Below are 26,490 nucleotides of genomic sequence, written 5' to 3' on the forward strand. Positions count from 1 at the left end.
ATATTTTTAAGAATTCGCTATGTGAGCCCATGCACAAGGAGATGCCCTTTAAGTAGATGTCACTGATGAAGGCTTTTTAAAGTCTAAAGTTTAAAGTGGCAGATTACTTGTAATAATTTTCTGAATTTCAAGTTATCACACTTTTGGATTATTTTGCTGTGATGCAATCAATATTTGTAATACAGAGCCAGGTATTTCAGAACATACTAAGCACTGTGTTTGCATTGCAGTGTTGTAAAGCCACGTAAGCTTGTTTGATCAATATTGTATATTCTGTTGGTTATTGGCAACGGACCTGTTTTTGTAAAGTTTTTAATTTTTTGTGTTACTATGTGATAGAAATATATTATGTTTGTTTAGACCTTGACTTTAATCATTTATTGTTAAAATTAAATTGCACTATTTCATGAAAATGTCTTCACCCATGTGATAGTTCAAGCTCCCAAAGCTAAATAGCACTTCATAGATACTTAGGTCTTCCCCACCCCCATTTTATCCTCACAACAATCTTGTGAGGCAGGTCAGGACAAGAGAGAATGACTGACCCATAGTTGCCCAGAAAAAGTTCACTGACTGGTGATTACAAAAGGAGCTAGAAGACAGACATCAGAGAAAAGAGAAGTGCTGTGGATCCATTCCAGTTTAGCAGGTACCACTGCAATCGTGAAACACCCACAACACATTTCCCTGTGATTTGATGCGTTGGAACCCAAATGTGTCCCTTGGTGTTATCTCTCCTACGCTACACAGGAATTAAGCTACGGCTTCTCCAAATTCATTGTTTAGTTTGTGGGCTGGAGGGAGTCTGCCAGAGATTTGAACAACTTTCTGTTGCCATGTAACGTGCTAAAGAATTACTCTCCACATAAATGCGTAGGAGGACGGAGACACAGACACGTGCGTAAAGTCAAGTAGTCAATGGCACCCTTTCCGGAGCGCATCAAATTTTCTACCAATAAGCTTTCACGAAAGAATTCCCAGGCTGTTAATGGCACCACCCATATACACCTAACTCTATAATCAATGAGGCCAATATCGATTTGTACAGACGGTTCACGCTCCGTGAATGATAAGAAAAGTACCCAATCAAACATGTCAGTTGTTGTATTGACAAAGAACTCAGCCAATAGGCTCTTTCGTGAGCAGAAAGGGCTATTACTAATCCCCGAGTGTCGCCTTGCCCTTCCCAATAGAATTCGACCTTGGCCATGTTACCATTCATACCAAGGAATCAATTGCTATGATAAGGCCTGCTACTGATTCACATATTTTTGTGCCAATATAACTTTTAAATCGTTTTACAATCGTTCTCGCCAATAATTGGCATATAGATCTGCCAATAAGAGCATGACGGGCACTATGAGGGGTTTTTAAACTTATAAGTGATTACCAAGTCGGCCAATGGGGATTAGAGAGCCGCTTGATAGGCGGTCTCTTTGTTGAATGGCAGCTCATCTTAGCCAATCGGGCTTGGCTCATTTTAGTATTGTGTGAGTTTTTTTTAAAAGGCTAATGCTTTCTATCTCACTTCCTTAAGTCATATCCTTTTCGCTCTGTGCTACTGAGGTTTATCCTTCAGAATGAGCGGAGCCTCCCACCTCTCTTCCTTTGTCATGTTTCCCTCATGGCAAATAAGGTGGGGCAACTGGGTTTGAACGCGAACGCTCTTCTTTGATTGCCACTTAAATTAACCAATAACTTTAAGCTCTGAGAGGTGGGACGAATAAAAAGCCAACGGCTAGAGAGAAAGAGACCTTTATTTTGAGTAACATTTAGGTATTCCGATAGATATTCGACAATTACCAGGAAAAAACGCCTCTCTGCCACGATTTGTGGACATTTTCCCCACGGCACCCAATAGCATTTCAAGTTCATGATGTAGAGGCACGCCCCCAACTCTGACGTACACTGGTTCCTCCGTTTCTTTGGATGTTTAGGGCTGAGAGCTGTCGGCGCCTGCGTGCAGCAAAAAGCCCAGCCTTCCTTTCTAAATTAGCCCAATGGGGTTTGAACATTGGTTGATAGACGGGCTTTTTTCCTTCCGACCGGCGGAAGCCTCATCGGCCAATGAAAATTCGGAGGCGGGCTTTTTTTCTTGCTCTCTGAATGACAAAGGTGCCGCCCAATGGGCTGTCCGATCTCCTCCCCCTGCTCAACGAGGCTGGGGGAGTCGAGCCAGCGCTCCTCTTTTTCTGTGTCTCATTCACAAGATGGCGGAGGCTGCAAACTGCATCATGGAGGTGAGGGGGTGGAGGAGTGGGAGAAAGAGAGAAAGAAAAAGGAGGGGAGGCCCGGTGGCAAACCCAGTTCCCCAGTAGTGCCCCACAGATTCCCCTTACTCCGAGGGGGGTGGGGGAGTTGCTCACGTGAGATCCCCCCAAGCCCACTATCATTGAACACCCCCGTTTCCTTTGAAAGGGCCTCTGGTGTCTCGCTGCCCTCCTCCACCCTACAAATGCCTGAGCCCCACAGCTTCTTCTCTGCTTCTGCTTTTCCCCACTGAATTCACCTCTTCCTCACCCCCACAGAAGCGTACCGCCGCCCTTCCCCCTCCCATAGGCCCTTCAATTTTTGAGGGGAGGCCACGTTAAGCCCCCTTCTTACATTGTTACTCCCCCCCCACCTTTAGCAAATATGAATCCGGGGAATGAGACTGAATAGGATTCTGGTGTTTTGCAGGAAAGATATTCAATAGGCTCGCCTATTTGGGTTTTCTGCTCGGTCTTGGCTCTTTGTCTCATTCCATTCCACCACGCACTCGCATCGTCCTCCACCGCCACCAGTACCACCCCCAAGCCGGCCATGAAGTTATGGGTTCCCCCTCCCCAATCATGGGCTGTCTCTGCTCCTCATGGTAGCCGCATGGCACGCCTTGCCCCATAGGAGCCCGCCTCCTTTGGCCCGGGGAGCTCCGCCCCCACCGGCCTTGCAGGAGGTGCACCGGCCCCATAGAATCTGGCCCCCTTGTACAACCTCCTCCTGACGACCCTGGGCCGCATTCGGTTTCGCTCTGTCCTGCCGGATACCGCTCCCGCAGCTATTCCCTGGCTTCTTCCCTCCTCCACCCGCCAAACCAGTACATGTCGCCTCCTTGAACGCTCCCCCTTCCCCACAAGAGCCCTTGTCCCTGCTCTTCCGCCACCCACACCCCACCTCACCCCGCCGTTCACTGTCGCAAATGAGCTCTTTGTCCAAGGAGAATCCGGCCCTTTTGACTACTAGTTCCCTTGGCTTCTTTCTTGTTAGCCCAACAATGAACATGTTCCCTTATTCTTGTAACGTCATATCGCACGTCGCGGGGCTGCTGGAGGTTTCCAGCTCGTGAAGATTCAACCCTCGTTAAACCCCACCATGGACCCTCCCCTCCCCCCACGCGCGTATGTGAATAACACTGATCCCCTCCCTCCTCCCAACTCAGAGCATGGCCTGTGGTGTATCCTACAGGCTGCTGCTGTTTAATCAAAGCCAGTCTTCCCGCAGAGAGAATCCCCCTGCCCCACAAAACCCATTAGTTAAAGGCTGTTACCCCCCAAAACACCCTTTCCAGTCGGTACCCCCCAGTTCTCAGTCTGTATGGGATAGCTGCCTTCCTCGGCCGGTCCCTGAATAATTTCCTCTAAGGATCATTCAGGCCATGGTATTCCCGATCCCTATGTATGGATGTGAAAGTTGGACAGTGGAAAAAGCGGATAAGAGAAAAACGAAGTCATTTAAATGTGGTGTTGGAGAAAACCTTTGTGCATACCATGGTCTGTGAAAAAGACAAATAATTGGGTATTAGAACAAATTAAACCAAAAATATCACTAGAAGCTAAAAGGATGAAACTGAGGTTATCATACTTTGGACACATAATGAGAAGACATGATTCACTAGAAAATACAATAATGCTGGGAAAAACAGAAGGGAGTAGAAAAAGAGGAAGGCCAAACAAGAGGTGGATTGATTCCATAAAGGAAGCCGCAGACCTGAACTTACAAGATCTGAACAGGGTGGTTCATGACAGATGCTCTTGGAGGTCACTGGTTCATAGGGTCGCCATAAGTCGTAATCGACTTGAAGGCACATAACAACTAACAATCTTGCCTAGTCTTTGCCTGTTCCATAGGGAGCAGCACTAGGTCCAAACTCCAAGTGGTTTGTGTCCTGGAGATTAAGGACACAAACCTTGAGACCTTGCAGAGGGTTTGTCTAGCTGGGAGGACGCTCCTGTTGATATATGGGTCACGTGTGTCTGTGAAGCTGCAATCATGTTCAGCAAAATTTGATTTTAGGAAGAGAGGCCTTGTGCTTTGGCCTGTGTAAGGATGCAGGTGTAGGAAGAGTTGGGGGCAGTTTGGTAATATTTGGAAACCCTGGGGGGGTCTTCTGTGGGTTGGAAAGATGGTCAAGGAGAGCTCTCAAAACTTCCTCAGATTTAGTGGTATGGTGAGGTTGGGGGATGTCTGTGGAGCTCAAGTTGAGGAGGAAAAGGATAGAGGACGTTTGGACTTCGGAGGTTACAATACACCGGTTTTGGAGGGCAGGGTTAAATTTGGAAGGGTGATGATAGGTGGAATGAAAGGCTGATTGTAACTTGGGGTTGAATTGGACTGGAACGTTGAATTGGAGGGGAAGCTGGGAGGAGGGAAGAATGTGTGCTTGAGCAGAGGGAGGTTTCCTCAGACAGGAAATTAGTTCACCTCCCGCCCATTTCACCATGCGGTGTTCATTTGAACAAAGGACAATCCAGTGCTGGGACAGCTCTTTGGAAAGTCCCCCCACAACTCCCTGCCAAGCTTCTTTATTGAAAAGGGAGCAGGGGCTGACAGTTTGGGTGGGGAGGGTGGGCTTGCTGCCTTCCCTAAGGGGCAAAGAGGCAGTTGGCTTTTCTGTTGGCCTATGTCTGATGCCCTTAAAAGGCTGCTCCTCAGCCACCTCCAAAGACAGTTGCCACATTCATTAGGGCTTTTGTGGTGAACTTAGGGAAGCTGTGCCTTCCACTGACAGGTAGTGGCTCTCCAGATTTCAGGCAGGGAGTCTTTTCCGTACCTACTTGGAGATGCTGGAGGTTGGACCTGGGACCTTCTGCGTGCAAAGCAGATGCTTGTGTCACAGAACTATGCGCCCTCCCCCAATGCCTGGCTCTTGCTAGTCTGGGAACTGGAAGATGGCATGCCAAAGCCAGTGAGAAGCCATGTAGTCTGGCATAGGGTAGCTTGCCTCAGACTAGATAAGAGGATCCTGCAAATTATGCCCTTTTCACCTTGGGTTGTGAAGGCAGCTTGTGGTGTAGATCCTGTGCATCTGCGGGCTTTGGAAGTAATGGACACATCTGGAATGACTGTGAGAATAGCAAAAATGAATGGTAGGGGTATTAAGTGAAGTGGTCCTAAATGGCAGCATGGAGTGACAAGTTCCATGGGCATTCTCTCCACCCCACTGTCTTAACCCATGCCATTCTTTTTCACCACCATTAACATTAAATGGTCACTACTAGCCATGTCTGTGAATCCGTGTTTATTAGTCCCTCAAATATCTGGACAGCTGGTATAGCACAGTGGGGAGGACAGCCTGGCTGAGAGTCCAGAGTCTGTGAGTTCAAATCCCTGCTCATGTCTCCTGGGTGTAAAGGGCCAGCTAAAGATCACCCCCACAGGGAGTGGCTCATGGGTTACGTGCCCTGCCACCTGTGCAGCTGTGGGCAAGCTGCATAGTCCCAAGGAGCCCAGTTGCCCTCCAGCTGGCAGTTGCGGACAAGGAAGGGGCTGGCTTGTGCAGCTGTGGCAAGTTGAGCAGGCCCTAGCCAGCTGGGGAGGACTAGCCTCAGAGGGAGGCAATGGTAAACCCCCTCTGAATGCCGCTTACCATGAAAACCCTCTTCATAGGGTCGCCATAAGATGGGATCGACTTGAAGGCTTTCCATTTCCAAAGATCTGGAGCCTCTGTATAGCCCTTCATTAAGAGGAACCAGGGGGGTGTAGGTGGCAGAGGGAGCTGCTTTTGGCTTGACAGGGATGGGTGTACAGTAGGGCCCTGCTTTTTGGCGCTCCACTAATATGGTGGCTTTCAATTAGAGTAAGGCCCCGCTCATACGACACTTGTTCCGCTTTTATGGCGTTTTTTGGGCGTCAGGCACCATTTTATTGACAGAGTTCCGCTTTTCAGCAGGTTTCTCTTTTAGGCGGGGGTCTGGAATGTAACCCGCCATATGAGTGGGGCCCTACAGTATAACAAAGGAGCTTGGGAGGACCCTTTGTAGTCTGGCATAACAACTTTGTTGGTATTCCAGCTGTTTCCCCCCGTTTTCGGCATGGGATTGTGGCAATCCCATAAGAAGCCTTTTTTGGACCAGAGACGACCTTGTTCTGTGTGCAGTAGTTGTCAAGTAGCTAATAGCTGAGTGCCTGCGTTGTTTGTGTGTGTGTAGGGGTGTCTCTATACCAGTGGTTCTTAATCTGGGGTGCACACACCCCCGGGGGTGCGAGACACTTTTTCTAGGGGTGTGAGGCGTTGTTCAGGAGAACAACCAAAGATTTTGGAAAACACATTTATCTTAGCTAAGTTAGGCTAAAACACACATTAAAATAAAATAAAATAAAAAATGAATGGTATTTTTTCAGGGGGTGCGAGAGCATATTTTGGAAATCCCAGGGGTGCTGGCAGTAGAAAAGGTTAAGAAGCACTGCAGTCTATACCATAGGGGAGCTGCTCAGGACTGCCTCCCCATTCCTTGCGTCTATCTGCCTCTGTTGCCGTGGTGATCCAGAGCCCCTCCCCCCCAGTGCCAAAGTCTGGAAGGAGACTCAGTCTTCCTAGCCACCTGTGGCAAACCCAGCAGGACGTTTCTTTTACACCCCACCCTCCCCAACCTCATAGTCTTGTCTCTGTCCTTGGCCACCTTTTAGCCCCTTCTTCTGCCCCCACCCCCTTTGTCAACCAGACCCAGTCTCCGGCTCAGTTCCCGTTGAGCTCTGAATTGACCTTATTTCCCTTGTTACTCTCTCTCTCCTAGAATTTTGTAACCACGCTGGCTAATGGGATGAGCCTGCAGACTCCGCTAGAAGATGTAAATATCCTTTGAGTTCATGAGGGCTAGACTAGTGCCCAGCCCTGGGTGTGGGTGAGGCACACTAGCCCCGACAAAATCTGTTTTCCTTGTTATGTCGCCGGCTTGGCGGTGCATCACCCAGTAACCCCCTTCTCTCTACCTTGCACTTGTCCTTTGCTAAAAAAAAAATGCCTCAGTAGTTGCTCCCATGCTTTAATAAGCAGTCTGCATAGAAGTACTGTATTGCCCTTCTTCAAAGCTACGAAGAGTAGTCCATCATCATTTCCCATGAATTGTAGATGAAGAATATAGCCACATTCTGCTTCCCCTCCCATCCAACCCACCTCCACAGGATTGGTTTAAATTCCTGCCTGTTTTGGCTTGCTTCTGTACATCTTTTGGGCCACATAATTAATGTTCATTAGCGAGATTAACTTGTCATACAGTACCCACTCAGGTTGGGTAGTTAAACATACAGGATAAAACGAATGCAGCCCTTGACCATACTTTATTTTTGGAATGGGTGTTACTAATCCACACTGAGGCTATGGAGCCAAGTTAAAATTGGTCTGCCGCAGATGAATCTGCTGATAATGCAGTCTTGTACCGTTAGTGGAACCTGCCTGGAGCCTGTTCCCCTTTGATCCAGAAAATTTATGTATGGCTGCAAATAAAAGAAAATGGATAGTTTAGTACAAAATCCTAGGCTTCTGTTTCTGAGAGGCTGTGGGAACATTCACATTTCTAGTCCTCATGTTTCAGGAAGAATGTGAGGGCAGTTTGGCTTGAAGTCTCAATAACCTCTGAAGAGAAAGGAAAGAGGATTTCAGTGCTGGCTGCTTGTCTTGGCCCATAGCTCCTGCTTCCAATATGCTACACACCCATTGCACCTCTAGTGGTTTTTGAACCTCTGTTCCTGATGCATGCTTTCCCAATTCAATCTAGCACAATACCTCACCACCAAAAAAAAAAAAAGATCAGAGAAATTCTGGAGCTTTTTTCTTGGTCAAAAATGGGTTGGGTGGGAAGGAGTTCATAGTACAGAAATCTAGTTCTTTTTTCTCCTCTGTCCATGTTAAAATATCCTACTTGCAAGGAGGACAGTTGCATGATTGTTGGAAATGAATGTATGTGGAGCACGGAGAGATGTGTGGAGCAAGGCTACATAAGGGGCTGGGTGGCTCTGGGTGAGGGCGTTGGTTGTATTGGGAGTGCTTGATTCATTGTTTCCTTAACTTCTGTTGCAGCTCTTCACTCCTGGGGGCAGGTGGGGGGTAGAGCAGCTCAGGAGGTAGGCCTATACCAGTACAGCCTGCCCTCCTTCCCCTGGGCTGGGGTGAAAATATTGCCCTTAGAGTGACAATGGGGGGGCAAGGGAGGGGAAGAGCGGGGTCCATAGATATTGTGGAGCTATGAAGAATGGATCCTCTTGATGGGTCAGTGCTGGAAGACCACTTTTTCCCTGCCACAAAAATGGAGCTGGTGTGCTGTGCTGTGAACCCCAAGTCCATTTGTGGCAGGAAAAAAAATCCGGCGTTTGGTTATTGAGGCACCCACAAACTTGACACTGAACTGTTTTTCTTCTCTGCACAGAGATGGCTCCTAATATATCTGAACAGAATATTGCAGCACCTTAAGAAAAACAGATTTATTGCAGCTCGAACTATTGCCCACTTCAGACGCATTTGAAGTGGCCACTAGCCCATTGCAGTGCATGCTATAGTAATGTTTGTGGCCCTCCAGATGATGTTGAACTCCCAACTCTCCCATCAGCTCCACCCGGCATGGCCAGTGGTCGGATGCTGGGAGTCCCACGATACCTGAAGGGTCAGAGGCTCCCATCCCTGCTTTAAGGGATTGATCTGTGGCTGATGGGATGGCACCCACAAGTGACTTGCAGCCATACTTAAGGTGCATCACCACCAATTTTATTTTGCCTAATTTTTAAAGAAAAAAAGGGGCTGGGGGGGGGCAGGAGAAGGCTAAAGAGAAAGTGTGACCCAGTGGAGAAGAAGTGATGAACGTGAACACAGGAAGGTGCCTTACACCAAATCAGACCATACTGTTAATGCTCACTGACAGTGACTCTCCAGGTTCCCACAGACGAGTCTCCCCCAGCCCTGCCTTGAGATGCTGGGGACTGGACCTTTTGCGTGCAGAACGTGCTCTCCCACTAAGCTACAGTCCCATTACTTAAGCTATAGCATAGTTTTGGCAGGAATGAGGGAAAAAAACTACACCTGCCATACATTGATTTGTTTAGAATAGAAGGTTTACACCCCACCTTTTGATCAAGACAGTTTGCAACAGATTCTCTTGTGTTTTTGTGTTACTGCGAATCATCCCACCCACAACATCGACACGCACAGTGGGCAGCAAGCTACCTGCAGCTGCTGATGGTTGAGACAAGATTGCTCTTTCCCTTGCTGTGATGTTCCTCTCTGGAAGCAAGAAAATTAAGCCGGTCAGTAGTTATTTGCCCTCCAAGCAATAGATGGGGCCAGAGTGTGCTTCTCTTCAGTTCTGCCGTCCCTGGGCAGTTGAAGCAGAGTGTTTCGGGTTTTTTTCCCCAGGCAGGGAGTGTGGAAGTAAAAAGCATCCTGCACCTTGTTCTTCTCTAGCTCAGGGCAGCAGAGCGGTCTTCCCCTTGCTGTGGTCATCTTCCTGGGGGGCAAGAGTAGGCTTCCCTCTGGATCTGCAGTCTCCAGCTCCAGACCACCTCCTCTCACGCAACTGTTAGCGATGCAGGAGTCCTGCTTTCCTTCACATCTGGTCACCTCTGAAAGACAAAAGCAGACATAGATCACATCCACAACATTCGTTGCCCCTCGCATAATTCAGTCCTCGCATAGCTACAGTTCCCAGCAAACTACAATTCCCAGGATTTTTTTTTAGGAGAAGCCATGTGCTTTAAATGTATGGTGTGGACATGACCATAGACGATAAAACATTTAAAAGTGAGTCCTGTGTTGCTGGTTGGGATTAATAGCACATCCTGGGTCTGGGAAAAGGTTGAAGACTTAACTGCTGTGACAGTGCCACAAGAATGTTGTGTCTGTTACAACCTCTTCCCCACAGGCAGGGAAGCATAGCTTAGGGGTAGAGCACATATTTGCAAGCAGGCTTCCTGTCTTGTGCTCCTTTGGGTTTCATAAATAAATGAATACGGTCCCAGGTTGAACCCCCAGCATCTTCAATTTAAAAAGTAGCAGGTTGCACTTGACATGAAAGACCTGCTTGAGATTCTGGGGAGGCACTGCCAGTCAGAGTGGTTAATACTGGGCTTGGAGGAGAAATAGTCTAACCTAATATAAGGCACCTCCAAAAGTTCAAAATCTCCTTGTGCGTATAACTGGGGTAGTGCAACAAAGGGATTAAGCTGTGAACTAGGAAGTTCCAGCTCAGATCTTGCTGTTGTGATTTGGTAGGTGGCCGTCAGTGGCTTGAGTGCCTCTGCCCTCTCATCTGCAACATGGAGGTGATACCAGTTTGTGAAAATATTTTCCCATCCTTCTAGCACTCTGGTGAGCCTCCGTAAGGGTGTTCCAACAATGAATTTGCCAACAAGAATGCCTGTCAGTGTATTTGCAGACTGAGCTTCATAACACAGTTGTAGGTTTAACTGAGCACTTTGAATTATGGCAACAATATGAGAGAGCCTACGCAGACACGGAGCACCGGTATAATGTACTCTCAGTGATCTTTCTTGGGGAAGGGCCATCACTCAGTGGTAGAGCATCTGCATCCAGAAAGTCTTGGCATCAGTCCCCAGCATCTCTTAAGTAGGACTGGGTGAGACTTCTGCCTGCAATGCTGGAAAGCAGCTGCCAGTCAGCGTAGACTATACTGAGCAAGATGGACCATGGTCTGACTCTGTATATGGCAGCTCCCTACATTCCTTCCCCCACCAGGGAGAAATAAAGCCTCGGTTGTTGAAGCTTCCAAGCGCATATCAAAGGGGGAAATTGTATTGCAGCAGTCCAGCTTTGAGGCTTTGAAGGCATGGATCTGATGGTGGCCTGCAGCCTTTTCTTCAGAAGGCTGTACTTGGGCAGGTCCAAAACTGCTCCCACCCCTGAAGAGAGACATGCTTGAAAATGCAACTTGATAATGAGTTCCATCTACTGGTTTGAGGCTGCTTCTTGTGCAGGCATGAGTTGTGTTCTTCTCCCTTCCATCTCAAAAGCACGAGAGAGCTCACCCATACAGAGGCTAGAGAAGTGAAAGTGAAAGTGAGGCGTGGGCACCTTGAAAATACAGCGGTGGTAGCAGCACAAAATGGTCCTGTGTTACTTCTGCTTTTGCACTGTCTCACAATGCCTGGGGGCAAGATGGAAATGTGGTTGATAAACTGTTAAAATCCTAGTTGGTGACTCTGGGCCATCAATAGCTTTTGTTGCTTCTGTTTTAAGAGTTACTTTAAAAGGTCATGAAATGTTACAAGGTGGTCCATTTAAAACCCAAACCACTAAACTAGCTCTTTATCCAAGAATAGACTTTGCTAATCTCTCAAAACAGGGCTAATCCATTGTGAGCACAAAAAGGGGGGAGGGGACACTGGTGTGATCTTTAGGATTTCAAGGCGCAACAGGAGGAGGGAAGTAATTTTATAAATCGGCCCTTAGATGCAAATGATTCTGGTATTCTTTAGGATTCATGTTTGCACCACTGCCACCCCATAAAGCCCCTCAGCAGCGCTGGGAACCCAGGACACCTTGGATGTGTGAGGTTGTGCTATATGCAGAAACTTCCATCAAGCTTTCAGTACGCTAATGACTTTACATTGCGATGGGGCTGGAAAGAAGAGCAAAGTAGTTCTTGGTACAGACAGAACAATGAGATGTAGGTCAGAACCTAGCTTTGACAGAGAGCCACTATTTGTATTTAGCTTTGCACCAGGATGCTGTTGGTATCCAATATGAGTATCATCGTACCATCAGTGCACATAGTGCTTTCCAAATTTTCATAATCAAAATGCCTAAAATACCCATGATCCCTACCTGAAGGAGCTTATCTACATTGTAGTAATTGTGGGAGATAACAGGGCAAAGGGTTAAGATATTAATGCGGCATGAATCACAACTCCTTTGTGGGGCATGCAGAAGGTTCAAGGTTCAGTCTGACATCCAGTTTCAAGAATTTCTGGTGGTCAGTGACTGGTATGACGTGTCTAAAGAGTTGCTGCCAGCCAGAGTAGACGGTACAGTGCTACTTTATACATTTGGGCATTTTGGGGTCACTTCAGTTAAATATAGAGAGCCAGTGTGGTGTAGTGGTTAGAGTGTTGGACTATGACCTGGGAGACCAGGGTTCGAATCCCCACACAGCCATGAAGCTCACTGGGTGACCTTGGGCCAGTCACTGCCTCTCAGCCTCAGAGGAAGGCAATGGTAAACCACCTCTGAATACCACTCACCATGAAAACCCTATTCATAGGGTCGCCATAAGTCAGGATCGACTTGAAGGCAGTCCATTTCCATTTTTCAGTTAAATATGAGGATTTGGGGCACAAAGTTGACTATCTGTAGTCAGTGTTGTATAGGGTAACACGCCAAGGCATCCCAACAGAGCAATTCATTAAAGAGATCTATACCTTGCTTTCTGCTAGTGTTCAGCTAGGCTGTTTCAACTACAGTGTTGTCCATAGCCCTCTTAGCAGTGTCAGAACTGGTTCTGGTGTTGCCAGTTGCTGACTCTACAGTTTGCAAATTCAGCCTTAGAGGCTTCTTTTCAAGTATGAAGCAATATACAAATTAAATAATAAATAAATAAATGTTGCTATCTACAGCTTTAGTTGGCTGAAGAAATCTTAGTTGATCATATGACTTAGTTGATCATATGATTGATGAGATTATTAAAATTGCCATCTTGGCAGTTAAGCGGTGTAATATATAATCTGCATACGAATAACAATTGTTCTAAAGAAAAAAGCATACAGTAATACCTCAGTTAACAAAGTAGATGCATTCCTAGACATTACTTCTTTAACACATTTTGGTACCAGAGGTGGGAATAACATGGAAAGAATAGGGATATGTTCCTACACCTACTCATAGATGGTGGGGGCAGCTTCAACAGGGGCTTTAAAGGCTGCCTACCCAACACCCATCCACTCCCCCTCCTTCCCCCCTCCTCTCCTTCTCATCCTCTGAATCGTATTGGATCCTTCCCTTCCCAGCTCTGGGAGAAAGCAAGAGATCTCCTTAACGCAAAGCAAACACACAAGCTTGTCAGTTTATTGATGGGAAAGCAGACATATGCTGCTCAGTTTCACATTAAAGCAAAGGCACAGGCTTGTCAGTTTATTGAGAGCAAAGCAAAGAGACAGACTAGTCAGTTTCACCTTGAAGCAAAAGCACAGGTTTAAAAGTTTGTCCATAGCAAAGCAAATCTAGTCAGTTTCACCTTTTAAAAAAGCCTTCTTTAAAAGAAGCTTAGTTCCTGGAGGATTCCTTAACTGAGGTATTACTGTATTTGTGTCTCGGGAATACTTGTGAGTGTTGCTTCTTCTGAGATGACGCTATTTGACTGCATTCCTCCTCCTCTTACACGTGGGCTGAGATGCCTATTAGGACAGCACTTGTCAGTCTTCGTTTTTAGGAGTAGTTGTATTAAACTTTTTTTTAATCTGACTTAAGTCAGTCTGGCATCCTTTTAATAAAATCTTATTAATTGATCTAAACCAGTTAGTAGACTATAAACATTACAGCCCTGCTGCTGGCTGAAGAATCTTATGGCAAAAACGCTGAAGGGATGGTGGTGATGAAAAGGCAGCAATTGTTTTGTCTTAACTGTGTCTTCTCTTCCACCAGGTCTCGTGCACCCAGCCGGAAAGCAGCTGCAAGCCAACGGCAGAGGAGATGACCTCCAAGGATTACTATTTTGATTCTTATGCCCACTTCGGGATCCATGAGGTGACAGAGCAGGCTGGGGCATGAGTCACAAAGCACCTCCTTAGCAGAGAACCATTCTTGCCTGTCTGGGTGTGGGGGCAGGGAAGCAAATGGCTTTTGAGAAAGTTGACTGATGTGCATGCTTACCTTTTCTCCCTGCCCCAGGAAATGCTGAAAGACGAGGTACGCACGCTGACCTACAGAAATTCCATGTTTCACAATCGGCACCTCTTTAAAGACAAAGTGGTCTTGGACGTTGGCAGTGGGACCGGAATCCTGTGTATGTTCGCAGCCAAGGCTGGTGCCAAGCGGGTCATTGGGGTGAGTGAGGTGGCCGTAGACTAATGGGTCTCCTTTTTTCATGAGGGGTGATAATCATAAGTCTTGACAGATTCTATAAAAGCTGTTGCAGTACTAGGTAGAGTGAGCAAATGGGTCCGGAGTTCCACAGGGAAATAAGTAATTACTTCAACTACAAAACCAAAATCTGTTGTGGGAGCCAGTCATGCCTGTTTGATTAAGGGGTGTGTTTGCAAGCCTGGCTCAGTTTTTCTTTCAGAACTTTGGGTTGCAGGGCAAGGTTGATGGGCCTCACGGAAAAGTTGGGACTGGAGGAAAGAAGGGGCATTGCAGCTCTTCTGATTTTAAATCTTTTTACCCTTTTCCCACACAGCCATGATGATAGAAACTTTAAAAAAATTAAATAGTTGCCCTTGAATATGCAGGAGGACTTGTACTCAACACTCTTTGGGGCCATAATGTACTTGACTGAAACAACATTTAATGGATGTCATGAATAATACTCTGTTCTGGGTAAACAGGAAAAAGGAGAATCATTTTTACTTTTGTATAGTACACTTGCATATATGACCACCTCTCTCTCCTTTTGGAATGACCCTTTTAACAGATTGAATGCTCCAGTATCTCTGACTATGCCGTCAAAATCGTTAAAGCCAACAAACTTGATCATGGTGAGTAACTGCTTTTGTAATTCTCTCTCCACCTTTGAATTTCTGCATCATTCACTGGCATCCAAGTAGGAATCAATGTGCTCTGCAAAGTTGACATATGGCTGTAATTCTCTTAAGTATTTGTAGTGCAAGGTGAGCAATTTATTTATTTAACCATTTATATACCGCTTAATTGTGAAACGCATCTAAGCGGTTTACAAGAAACATTAAAATTATTAATAAAACAGTAAATAACAAATAACTAAAAACATTTAAAAAACAATTAGAAACAGCAGTAGACTAAAAAGATATTAGAACACATCAACATCTATGTGTCCGGATAGGCATACCTAAATAGAAATTTTTTAAGCAGGGGCTGAAAAGAATACAGCAGAGGCGCCTACCTAATGTCAATAGGCAGGGAGTTCCAAAGTGTAGGTGCTGCCACACTAAGGACGATTTCTTACTAGTACAGAACAAGTATTGCATAGCACCTGTAACAGTGCCAGATCCACAGATCAAAGCGATTGAATGAGTGCATATGGGGGTAAAGAAGTCCCACAAATAAATGGGTCCCAAGCAGTTAAGGGCTTTATATATCAATAGTAACGCCTTGAACTTGACCTGTAGACAAGTCAGCAGCCAATGCAGTTCTCTGAGCAGGGGTGTTATACGCTGACAGGGTCTCACTTTCGTCAGCAACCTTGCTGCAGCATTCTGCACTAACTGCAGTGTCTGGGTCAAGCACAAGGGAAGCCCCACATAGAGAGCACTGCAGTAATCCAGTCTTGACATCACCTGTGCCTGAACTACTGTGGTCAAGCTCTCCCAGTCCAGGAACAGTCATAGCCATTGTTCCAAGCACAGCTGATAAAAGGTGCTTCTAGACAGTGAGGCTACCTGAGCCTCCAGTGACAAAGCTGGGTTCAGAAGCGCCTCCAGACTGCATGCCTGTCACTTCAGGGAGAGTGCAACCCCACCCAGGACAGGCAGTTGACCAGTTTTTCAGACACAGGAACCACTCCCCCACAGTCCCTCTGTCTTACCAGGATTCAAGCTCAGCTTATTTCCCCTCATCCATCTCACAACTGCGTCCAGGCATCAGTCCAGGCCAGCACGGTCTTTCTTTTCAGATGTTATGGAGAAATAGAGCTGGGTGTCATCAGCATGCTGATGGTACCCTGCCCCCAAACTCCTAATTACTGCCAGGTTTTATTAGATATTAAATAGCATTGGGGATAAAATAGTGTCCTCTGTTGCTGTGGGACGTGCAAGCACTCCTTTAACCTCTTTCAAACCATACTCTGCATGTTGTCTTATTGTTGGAAGATGTCATGGGTGCCCTATGTGAACTGGGCTAGATATACTGACGGATTGACAAAGCACAAAGCAATCCATTATATTGGTGTAAATGAGATTGGCGGTATGCCCTGTCCCTTACGAGATTCTGAACAGTGCTAGGGTGTCAGACCATATTCTGGGAAACCTGTGTCCCTCGTGATGTTGTTGGATTCCATCTCCCATTAGCCCCAGCCAGCAGTGGTCAGGGATGATGGGAGTTGTAGTCCAGCAACATTGGGAGGGACAGCTTTCCCTTTACCTGTCCTAGGTGGGTCTCCTGACGCCCTGCTTTCTTCAGTGTCAGTGAAAATTCTGGCCCATGCTCTGGTCACTTCTTATCTTGACAATTGCAGCCTTCTCTGTGGTCTTCTGTCTTGCACCTCAGGCCCTCTCATTGCTCTCCAGAATTCTACTACCCAAATCTTATCCTCTCTTCCATACTGATTTGATGCCCCACCTTTTAAATCCTAAATTGGCTTCTTATCTGCTCTGTGGTCCAGCAAAAACTTATCATCCTTACCTTCAAAGCTCTTCCTGGCCCTTCCTGCTCCAATACTGTTTTCATATTCCAGTATATCCCTGCCTCTGACTCCTGCACCACCACTAACCAACCAAAAGTCTTGCCTTTTTTTTGTACTGCCTCTTATGTCCAGATCTGTCTCCCAGAACACCAACGTGCTGCTGCCTGTCCCTTCCTTACTTCAAATCAATTGTAAAAATCCTTGTCATCCTTTCATCATATCCTAAAGCTAAGCCTGAGTAACTGAATTTCACCTATGCTCTTCCCCTGCCTTCCCTTGCCTCCATTTTCCTCATCTGTGTTGAAGTCCAGGTTGTAAACTCCTTGATGCAGAGATCTTTTGTTGTTGCTGCTGCTGCTACTCTCTCAAGCACCATGAATGCTCTTTGATTAGGGAGGGCCGTGGTGGAGAACTTCTGTCTTTGCTGAACTGCTGCCAGTGTGAGGAAGTTGCATTGCTTGTACCTTCCTTTGGTGCTGAAGCTCCATCCTATATTCTTGTTTTCTTTCTCCTGTGAAGTGGTATCCATCATCAAGGGCAAAGTGGAGGAAGTGGAGCTGCCCGTGGAGAAAGTTGACATAATCATCAGTGAATGGATGGGCTACTGCCTCTTCTATGAGTCTATGCTCAACACTGTCATCTATGCCCGGGACAAGTGGCTGGTGAGTCCCTGCCCCTTCCTGGCAATTCCTGGGTCCAGACTGGCACTTCCTTGTTTCCATGTGCTGATAACAATGCACCAACCTCCACCTCCCCTTTGATTCCAGGATTACTATGCAATAACACAATGGTGGTGATTGCTGTATTGGCCAAAAGAACAACTGAGATAAGTGAAGTTGCTCTGAGAAGGCCTTCCCCAATCTGATGCCCTTCATATGTTTTGGATGTTAGTTATCCAGAGGTTCTGAAGGGCACCAGGTTGGGGAAGGCTGCTCATTAATATGCCAGGGTCACAATCAGATCAGTTGGACAAAAACCAGAACCCAGTATTTGCACTTCCAATATGGTAGTAATTCCTTTAACAAAGGAATAGTGGAATGCCTTGTATACCTTACAACTGCTCATGTACTCTGTTTTTCGCCAAGAGTTTTTCTTTGAAGGATAGGTTTTAACTCTGGCTGTTAATCACAATAGAAACCAGACACTGATTTACATTGCATTCCCCATTTCCTTGGGAAGCACACTTAAAGAACTTCTAAGAATGAGGAGAAATGAAACCTTCTCATCATGAAGCACTACAGCCCCAGTGAGGATTTAAAACCACTTCCTGTTGGGATGCTTTGAGGTGTGGAGATAACTTGGGATTAACTCTGAAGCAGCACCGGCCCTTCTGGTGTAGCTCTAGCAGTGAGTTGTGTTTCCTTGAGCAATGCAGGGTATTGCTCTCATCTAGGATCAGCCCTCCAGAAGACCACAGCAAGAGTCACACGTGAAGTGCTGCACTATAATAACTTGCAAAGTGAGCGTGACTTGAAACTTGCAGCAAAGCATGAGCTTTACGTGCCTTTTAATTGTAGTTGCATTTTTCTATTAACTGCTTGAAGTCTAAGAATGAGGCATGCTAATAGAAGCCAGGTTTGAATTGAAGCACCCTCTCTTCAGTTGATGGACCTCCCTGGTACTTCAGCACAGGGAATTAGATTCTCTGGGAAGGGAAGCACTGTGGGTCCTTAGGTGAGTTGTAACAACTTCCTTCTCTTTCCCTTATTCTTTTTTTGGCCCAGACCCCTGATGGACTCATATTTCCAGACCGTGCTACGTTGTACATCACTGCTATTGAAGACCGGCAGTATAAAGATTACAAGATCCACTGTAAGTAGCAGGTGGCACCATAGTGGTTTGCAAGGACGAATGCAAGGCCTCAAAGCCTCCTAACAAAGAAGAGCAATAAGTGAAAGGGTTGGAAGGTGTGGTGTAGTGTTAAAATGAAAGACAGGCTGTAGCTTTCAGCATTGTTTGAGCAGTTCCCTCTGCTAACAAGATGGCCCAGCCCAGTGGCTTTCAAACAGTGCTCTGGGGAAAACTGGGATTCTTTTGGAAAGTTATTGGTAGGTTCTTCAGGAGAAGATGAATAATGGGAATCAAGCTTTCCTAAAAGACTACCACTTGTTGACCCCTGGGGTGCAGGGCACGGTAGCAGAAGGTTGTGGAGTGTGTTCTTGGGTCAGCTCTTGCTTAATATGGGCTGCTGCCTGGCCTGCTAGGCCTCAGGCATAATTTGGTATGAACAGTGTGTGTGTGTGCACCTTCAAACATGTCCCAGAATCTTCTGTAACACACGGGGTCTGTGGCATACAAGCAGAGTGGTGGCCGTCTCTGGTAGATAAATGCCTGAAGAAAGGGTTTCCTGAAGGTTAAAAGTCTGAAAACTGCTGTCCTAGCTCATCCTGGGTGCCCCTCTTTATGGTTGGTTGCCAAGGCCTTCCAGGATCTAACCAATCTCCCCGATCTGTGTCTCTTACCGCAGGGTGGGAGAATGTGTACGGCTTCGACATGTCTTGCATCAAAGATGTGGCTATCAAAGAGCCTTTGGTGGATGTCGTTGACCCGAAGCAATTGGTCACCAATGCCTGCCTCATCAAGGTACTACTAGCTGGGACACCCTCCCCTTCTGCCCAGTGACCTCCCTGGTTACTGCTACTACTGAGAAACCTGTCTGGTATGAAAGGCGCAGCTTGTCCATTGGTCATGCTCTGTTTTCAGTGCAGTATGCCTGTCCAGAGGGCATTATGCACAACAGAAGGTTGGGGACACTTAACTTCCTCCTCTTGTTGACTGTGTTGCTGCTGTGGGCCTCTTCAAAGGCATATTAAGTGGACGCTCTCATGACTTCAAATTGAGCAATGTGCTTGATGATGTGCAGAATTTAGAGGAAGCATGGTACTAGCCCATAAGGTTTACAATCCACACTTAGATAAATGGAAGTTTGGGGAGAGTGTTATTTGTCAGGTTCCGGCTGGAATTTCCCTGCCACTGCAGTAGTTTGGCTTTCTTGCTTGAGTTACTTGCTCGGCAAATCTCTGTTTTTTTGGCAGAGCACCTGTGCTTGCCCTCATTGTGACACACACTGTTCTGGATTGTATATGTTGATTGTTGTGGAGGTGGGACAGATGGCCAACTGATGGAGGCTGCAGGCAAGAGGTTACAGCCTTTGTATGCTGTTGGAAGATGGATGGAAAAAAGCACAACGAAGGGGATTGACAGCAAAATGTTGCAGAGCCCTGTCTTGTAAGGCTGTTGGAGGCCAGTGATAAGTCTCTCTACCTTTCCTCAGAGGAGAGGGAGAAAACTGTCAGACCTGGCACAGCAATCTTGAGGCCAGAGCTGACCAAACAGTCAATGAGTAAAGCGAGAGCGCATATGTGCAGAATTGCCATGGCAACTATTACATATTTCTGCTTACCTCAACATTTCCCCTTGTATGATGGGACCTCCCCTTTGTTTTTGAATTGACCCATATTGCCTTCAAAGTGATCAGCACGGGATGACAGGAGTTTGCTGTTAGAAGGATTGATAGGCTTTTAGTTTGTGGTGTTGGGTGGGTGAGGGATTAGGATTGTTTAGTGGTGTTTGATCTCATTTCTTGCTACCTCTCATGCCTTCTCCTGCTCTCTCTCCCCTCTCCACCCATGGCTGACAGGAGGTGGATATCTACACAGTGAAGGTGGAGGACCTTACCTTCACGTCGCCCTTCTGTCTCCAGGTGAAACGCAATGACTACATCCACGCTTTGGTCGCCTATTTCAACATAGAATTCACTCGTTGCCACAAGCGCACTGGATTTTCCACCAGTAAGGGGCATGGCCTTGGTTTTGGTAATCAGGAGAGGGAGGTGGGGGGTGCTTTGGTTTTGGAGTTTGAGTAACCTTCAGGAGGGGGTGCAACTTGGTGGCTGCATCTTAACAGGGCAGTAGAACTTCCTATTTTTAAAATCTGGTTTAAGAACTAGCTAGTTAATAGACTGTTTTTAGCCAGCGGTTCTGGGAAGAATGTGCTATTGCTAGCAAGCAGATGGCCCTGTTGCAGCCAGCAGCTAGTGCAGTCAGTTTTGAAGCTGGGCTTCCCTCCCAGCTTAGAAATTCTCCTCGCTTTTGCTAATTGGGAGCTTACAAAGCACAATGGCGGAAGCTTGAAAGGCAAGGAGGGGAGAGGTTCAATTCTTTTGGAAAGGAAGGGGATACCTGAGCTAAGAGTAAACTAAAGCCAAGCAAACTATAAGGGACACCATCTGTGGGTCCATGCCTCTTTCTCTCCTGGATCTGTGCCCCCCTCCTATTACTCTCACCTTGCTGTTGCTCCCCAGGTCCTGAATCTCCCTACACCCATTGGAAGCAGACAGTCTTTTACATGGAGGACTACCTAACAGTAAAAACAGGAGAGGAGATATTTGGCACCATTGGCATGAAACCTAACGCCAAGAACAATGTGAGTCCAGGAGTGTGGTCCTTAGCCCTGTTATCTGTAGACCATGTGCTACCTCACTTCTTCCGATAGCAAACTGGGGTGTGCGTGTGTGTGTGCATGCACGCGCGCAGAAATGAAACCAAAACAGTGTCGCTGTGAAACAGGAGGGGGAAGCATCTACATGCTAAGGGGACCCTGTCGTTTGCAGATATCTTTTTAAAAAAGCTTTTGTATTGAGGATGGGTGGGAATCCATGGAACAAGTCCAGTGAGAAATGAGCATGTTTGGTAGCAATGGAATGTTGAGTGTCGATTGGAAAAAGAGTAACGGAAAACCTGAGGTGATGGGTGGGAAATGGAGTGGCTTGCTGGGGGGGGGTATGGCTGGAGCATGAATAGAAGCACACCTTTTAGGTGCTGAGAATACACGGCAATATCTTACGGCAGGTTCCACTTGTTCAGTCTTGAATGTCAAAAGCCAAGCCAGGCGCATACGTGTGTGTTAGTAGATATATGCCCACATATACACATATCATACATACGTGCACCCCTCTTGTTGAGAGCTACTTTGTCCCGTTCATTTGAGAATAGCCAGAGTATTGAGACAATACCCTTGCTACTATTTTCATACTTTTAAAGAACAGAAATATATTCAGTGATGCAATGGTAGTGAAGGGGTATCCTGGAAAGGGAAGCAGGGGCTCTGTGTCCACAAAGGTTACAAGCACGTGCTCCTGTATCATCATCATAACTCCTGAACAGTACATGTATCTGTACACGTGAAGTGTATATGTGTGAGAGAAAGGCCTTTAAGGACTCAAAAGTGCATTGGTTAAATGGAAGTAACTGATGAATTGACTGTATTTGACGGGAGTGGAGACAAGAAGCCCTTAGTCTGGGCCAGCCCTTTATGTTACCACATTTCATGACTCACAAGGACTGGGTGGCTGCCAGCCTCAGGAACTCTTGTCACTTCCTGGCATAATCCAAGGTGCAAGCTGATCTCAGTGAATCTCTCCACAGAAGCCTGTGTCGGCGGACCTCTGGTCCCCCTCCTTCCCTCCTTCATTCATGTGTATGAGTCTGCTGCTTAAAACTGTCCAGCTCTGTCGCCCAGACCGGCCTTGTCCTTCCCATCTTGGGTTTAAATTCTCTCGGTAGCTCAAAGCTTGAATAAGACTGAAAGTTTTAGGACTTTGATTGGCGAGCTAGTGTTTGCACTTTTGAGGAGGAATTAATATTTTCTCTATTATACTGATTTATATACCACTTAATCGTGAAGTATCTTAAGTTGTGAACAGCATTAATTTTCAAACAAAAATTTAATAGAAGAATATGTTTCATCAGAAAATACACAGAGAGCCTATGGATGGGTCACCCATCAGGGACAGCCTGAGAGAAGTTCTTAGCAAGCACGTAAAACAAGTGGGGAACGTGTGGCCTTTCAGATGTTGTTGGACTCCAGTTCCCATCGGTCTTGGTCAGTATGGCCGATAGTCAGGCATGGTAGAAGAAAGTGTGTCCAATGACATCTGAAGGGCTATAGGGTCCTCACCCCATTCTGAAACTTAGTATTGATGATGCTTGTTTAATATTGCACTGCCAAACTAAATGCCCTGCTCCTAAGGACTGCTAGCAGACATTATGCAGCACTGTTTAAAGTGCTTCTCCTGACTCTCTTAGTGGTTGAGCAGATAAAGACAGAGTAAGCTGGCCCTAAGTTGTTTAGGGCTTTGAATACTAAAAACAGAACCTTAAATTTGGTCAACAGCTGAGCTGCCGCATTCTGTACTAGCTTGACCAATGTTAAGGGTACCCCACACAGAACACATTGCAGTAATCCACCCTCAAGATTACTGATGCCTGGAACACTTTAATCAACTTTTTCCAGTCCAGGAACGGCTGGAGCTGTTGTACCAGCCTGAGCTGGTAAAAGGCATTCCTGTCTACTGAAGCCTGAGCCTTAATGACAAAGAGGGATCCTTGAGCACCCCAAGATTGCATAGAGAGGGCAACCCCATCTAGAAAAGACAGCCAGCTGGTCTGTCTTCTGACACAGGAACTATTCACCCACAGCGCCTCCATTTTGCCAGGATTCAAACCCAATTTGTGGACCCTCATCCAGACACTGGTCCAGGGTTTACTACAGCCACACCTGATTTGGATGCTTTGGCAAAATGGAGCTGGGTGTTATCTGCATACTGATGACAGTTCACCCCAAATCCCTTAACGACCACTTCTAATGCCCTTGTATAGATATTAAAAGTATAGTGCCTTGCAGCACCCCATAGCACATGGAGCTGAAGAGCACTCTTCCAGTGTTGCCTACAGGACTGAATCCAGACAATAAGATTGGAGCCACTGCAGTCCCGGGCCTGCAGTCCCCATCCCACAAAGCCAGTCTAGGAAGATATCATGGTCTTCTGCTATTATTATTAGATTTGTTAGTTCCTTGTTACCGGAAAGTATCCAAGTGACATATAACACTCTTAAAAACAAGAAATAAATCATGCAATAAAAAAACAATTCAACAGCCACAGGAAGCTTTGGCAGTGCCCTAAACCAAAGCCAAGGAGATTAAGTAGGAACAAGGCCACACTCTGTTTATCTCTCTTGTGACAAAGGTCATCCATCTGGGCAACCAGGGCTGATTCAGTGCTGGACTCGGATTGAAATGGGTCCAGATACTCGGTATCCTCCAAGAATGCTTTCAGGATGTAGCAGATCTAGTTCGTGTTTTCTCTCCCTCTTTGCCGTATTTCCCCACTCCCAGTCTCAGCACCACTTGCTGGACTTTCCCTAAGTCTCAGGCAGTGATGGGGGATCTGTGGCCCTCCAGCTGTTGTTGGACTACAACCTCCATCATCCTTGACCATTGGCTGGAACTAACGGGAGATGGACTCCAATAACATTTGAAGGGCCACAGGTTCCCTATACCTGTTTTTAAATGTTGGGGGGAAATGCCTCTCCTCCAAACAGGAAGATGCATCACAGGGGGTTCATTCCAATGCCTTGGGGCAAAAACAATAATGCCTTCTCCTCTTCATTATTCTCACATCAGGGGTGCAGCAAACCCACTGAATGCAGCATAAGATTAGCAGTCACCATTACAAGCAGAACTCTCTTGCACTTGTGAAAAAGCTCCAAAGTACTCAACCAGTTGACACCAACAAGGTCTCATGCCAAAGCCCAAGGGATACAGAGACCATAATGACGATGTGACTTTTTTAAAAAACTTGGCAATAGTTGCTCATTGACTTAAGAAATCTTAATTCTACGGTCTCCCTAACTCCCTTGGTATTCAGCCCTGTAACCCAAGTTGGTGTACTTTCCCTTTCTGAGATGTTTGGTGCAGGAAGACATCCAAGTGGCATGAAGAGATGGGTCCAGGGCTAGAGAAGATGTGGGACAAGTAAGGGGGAGTGCAGGATTGCAAGAGGTTTGAAAGCCAAGGCACATCAGCTTTCACGTGGTTCTTGGTGGTCCATTTGTGTGGCATGGACAACACCCTGCTTATGGCATGGGAGCACCCTAAAGATACTGCAATTGTAGTGTGATATTTCAGAGGAGGAAGAGAGACCAAGTACTCCCCTTGCAGGGAGAGGTCTGTTCCAAGTAAGGACATGTTGAGAGGAACACTTTGTGAATGTTTTGTGACACCCCCCCTTTTCTCTTATCCCCACATGCAGCGAGATCTGGACTTCACCATTGACCTGGACTTCAAGGGCCAGTTGTGTGAGCTGTCGTGTTCGACGGATTACCGGATGCGTTAGCCCATCTGCCAATTTTTTTCTCCTCCTTCTCCAACCAACCTTGCACCCAGAGCTAACCCTCCCTATCGTCCTGTTTCAGTTGGTGTATCACTAATTCATTTCATTGTGTAGTTCCTTGTTGCTGCAACTCTGGGGCCAGCAAGGAGAGGGTCAGTATTAGAGGCTAGGGGGAAATAGCCAAGACTCCCCTCAATCCCGTTGCCCCTCATTTTCAAATCTCCCCCTCCCCTCTTCAGCCAGGAGCCAAGGCTGTTAGCACAACTGAAGACATGCAGGTGGTTTGTCCATCCGTCCGTTTGTTCTGAGGCCCGAGTGCCGACAGCAGATTTCCATCATGATTTTTTTATTTTATTTTTGTTTGTTAAATCATTGTTGGTGTTACCCGCCAAACTGTGTTGCCTGGGATTCTTCTCCCACCCACCCCATTTTTCCAGAGTAACTCTGCTCCTCACAATCTCCTCTGCTCCAGTGCAAACGCTGCTCAGTTTTGGGAGGGGGGGTACACACACTTCTAGCTGGTGTCCAAATGGGGTGGGGTGGGGGGTGGTTTTCCCAATAGGTTTTTATCAAGAGGGCATGTGAAGGGGTGTGGGTGGAAAAGGCATCTCCATTTTGTGGGTGTTTTTTTTTTCCACTGACGGTTTTGTACTTTTTTCCCTCTTAAAATTCCCTGTTTGGATCTGTGGGAGGGGGCTGTGTTTTTTTAATCCCTTTGAAAGCTGACATCGTGTGACTGTTTCATAACTTATGGTTTTTATATGGTTACATTCATGAGGGAAAAATAATAATAAAGAGGTTGAAACCAACCACTTCCCTCTCTTTTACTTCCATAAGACACCAGCTCGCCTCCCTGTCAAATGGCTTTAGTAGGAGGATTACATTAAAAGAGGGGTTCTTTCCTCAGGGCCCTGCTTCACGGCTTGTTCTGAAAAAACAAAACCATTTTGTAAACAGAAGAACGACGTGGAGGGCCAGAACTTGCAGCCACACCACAACAAATGGGGCTACTGAGGAAGGCATTCTTCCCTTCCATACTATTGCTACTTTGAGCTAGTGCCACTGTAAGGATATTATCTACAGGGCCTTCAAGCCATGCTGTGGCCTGAGATGAAGAACAAGATGCCCAGCCACAGCCCAGGTGGCCTGGGAACACCCTAAGGAAGTCAGCTAGATGGACAGCTGAATCGTACTTCAGTGGTAGTGATGTCTTAACTTCAAATTATTGTCTCAAAGCATGGTTTAAGTGGGGAACCGAGTTAGCATTCATGTTAGCTGTATGAAACACTAACAGTGGTGCCCACAAATCCCTTAATATTGATTACAATAGGATGGATTTGGTCCAGAGGAGGGATGCTGATGCTTGGGTACAGGACCCAAACGTATAGACCAGACTTTCTCAGCTATTGGGTCCCCAGATGCTGCTGGACTACAATTCCCATCATGCCTGACCATAGGCTATGCTGACTGGGGCTGATGGGAGTTATAGTCCAACAACGTCTGGGGACCCAAAGGTTAGGAAAGGCTGCAGTACAGCAAATGAGGCAGCAGTTTTTATTAGGCCAAAGCCAGTTAAAAATGCTT

General features: G+C 46.5%; 1 protein-coding gene across 3 annotated transcripts; it reads left to right on the forward strand.

The window, feature by feature from the left end:
• The first annotated feature begins 2,102 nt into the window (after positions 1 to 2,102).
• Positions 2,103 to 25,715, forward strand: PRMT1 (protein arginine methyltransferase 1). Of its 3 annotated transcripts, none has more exons than XM_061591217.1 (11): positions 2,103 to 2,240; positions 6,993 to 7,046; positions 13,841 to 13,942; positions 14,087 to 14,242; positions 14,829 to 14,892; positions 17,253 to 17,395; positions 18,458 to 18,545; positions 19,201 to 19,316; positions 20,374 to 20,524; positions 21,037 to 21,158; positions 24,826 to 25,715. In XM_061591217.1, exons 1-11 carry the CDS (start codon positions 2,211 to 2,213, stop codon positions 24,907 to 24,909), a joined length of 1,110 nt encoding a protein of 369 aa, XP_061447201.1. In that variant the 5' UTR covers positions 2,103 to 2,210; the 3' UTR covers positions 24,910 to 25,715. The 3 variants fall into 3 exon arrangements, with proteins under 3 accessions (XP_061447201.1, XP_061447203.1, XP_061447202.1); XM_061591219.1 differs by lacking the exon at positions 6,993 to 7,046 and adding an exon at positions 9,398 to 9,492 and having other exon boundaries at positions 2,105 to 2,240; XM_061591218.1 differs by lacking the exon at positions 6,993 to 7,046 and having other exon boundaries at positions 2,106 to 2,240.
• Positions 25,716 to 26,490: the final 775 nt, after the last annotated feature.

Source organism: Rhineura floridana, chromosome 11 (assembly GCF_030035675.1).
Source record: "Rhineura floridana isolate rRhiFlo1 chromosome 11, rRhiFlo1.hap2, whole genome shotgun sequence".
Taxonomy (NCBI): Eukaryota; Metazoa; Chordata; class Lepidosauria; order Squamata; family Rhineuridae; genus Rhineura; species Rhineura floridana.

Excerpts from the sequence above, each read along its gene's own strand:
- PRMT1 (XM_061591217.1), top strand. The coding sequence starts at position 2,211 with ATGGCGGAGGCTGCAAACTGCATCATGGAG. Across the intron at positions 7,047-13,840 it reads TGCAGACTCCGCTAGAAGAT|GTCTCGTGCACCCAGCCGGA; the intron begins GTAAATATCCTT and ends CTCTTCCACCAG. Across the intron at positions 18,546-19,200 it reads TAAAGATTACAAGATCCACT|GGTGGGAGAATGTGTACGGC; the intron begins GTAAGTAGCAGG and ends CTCTTACCGCAG.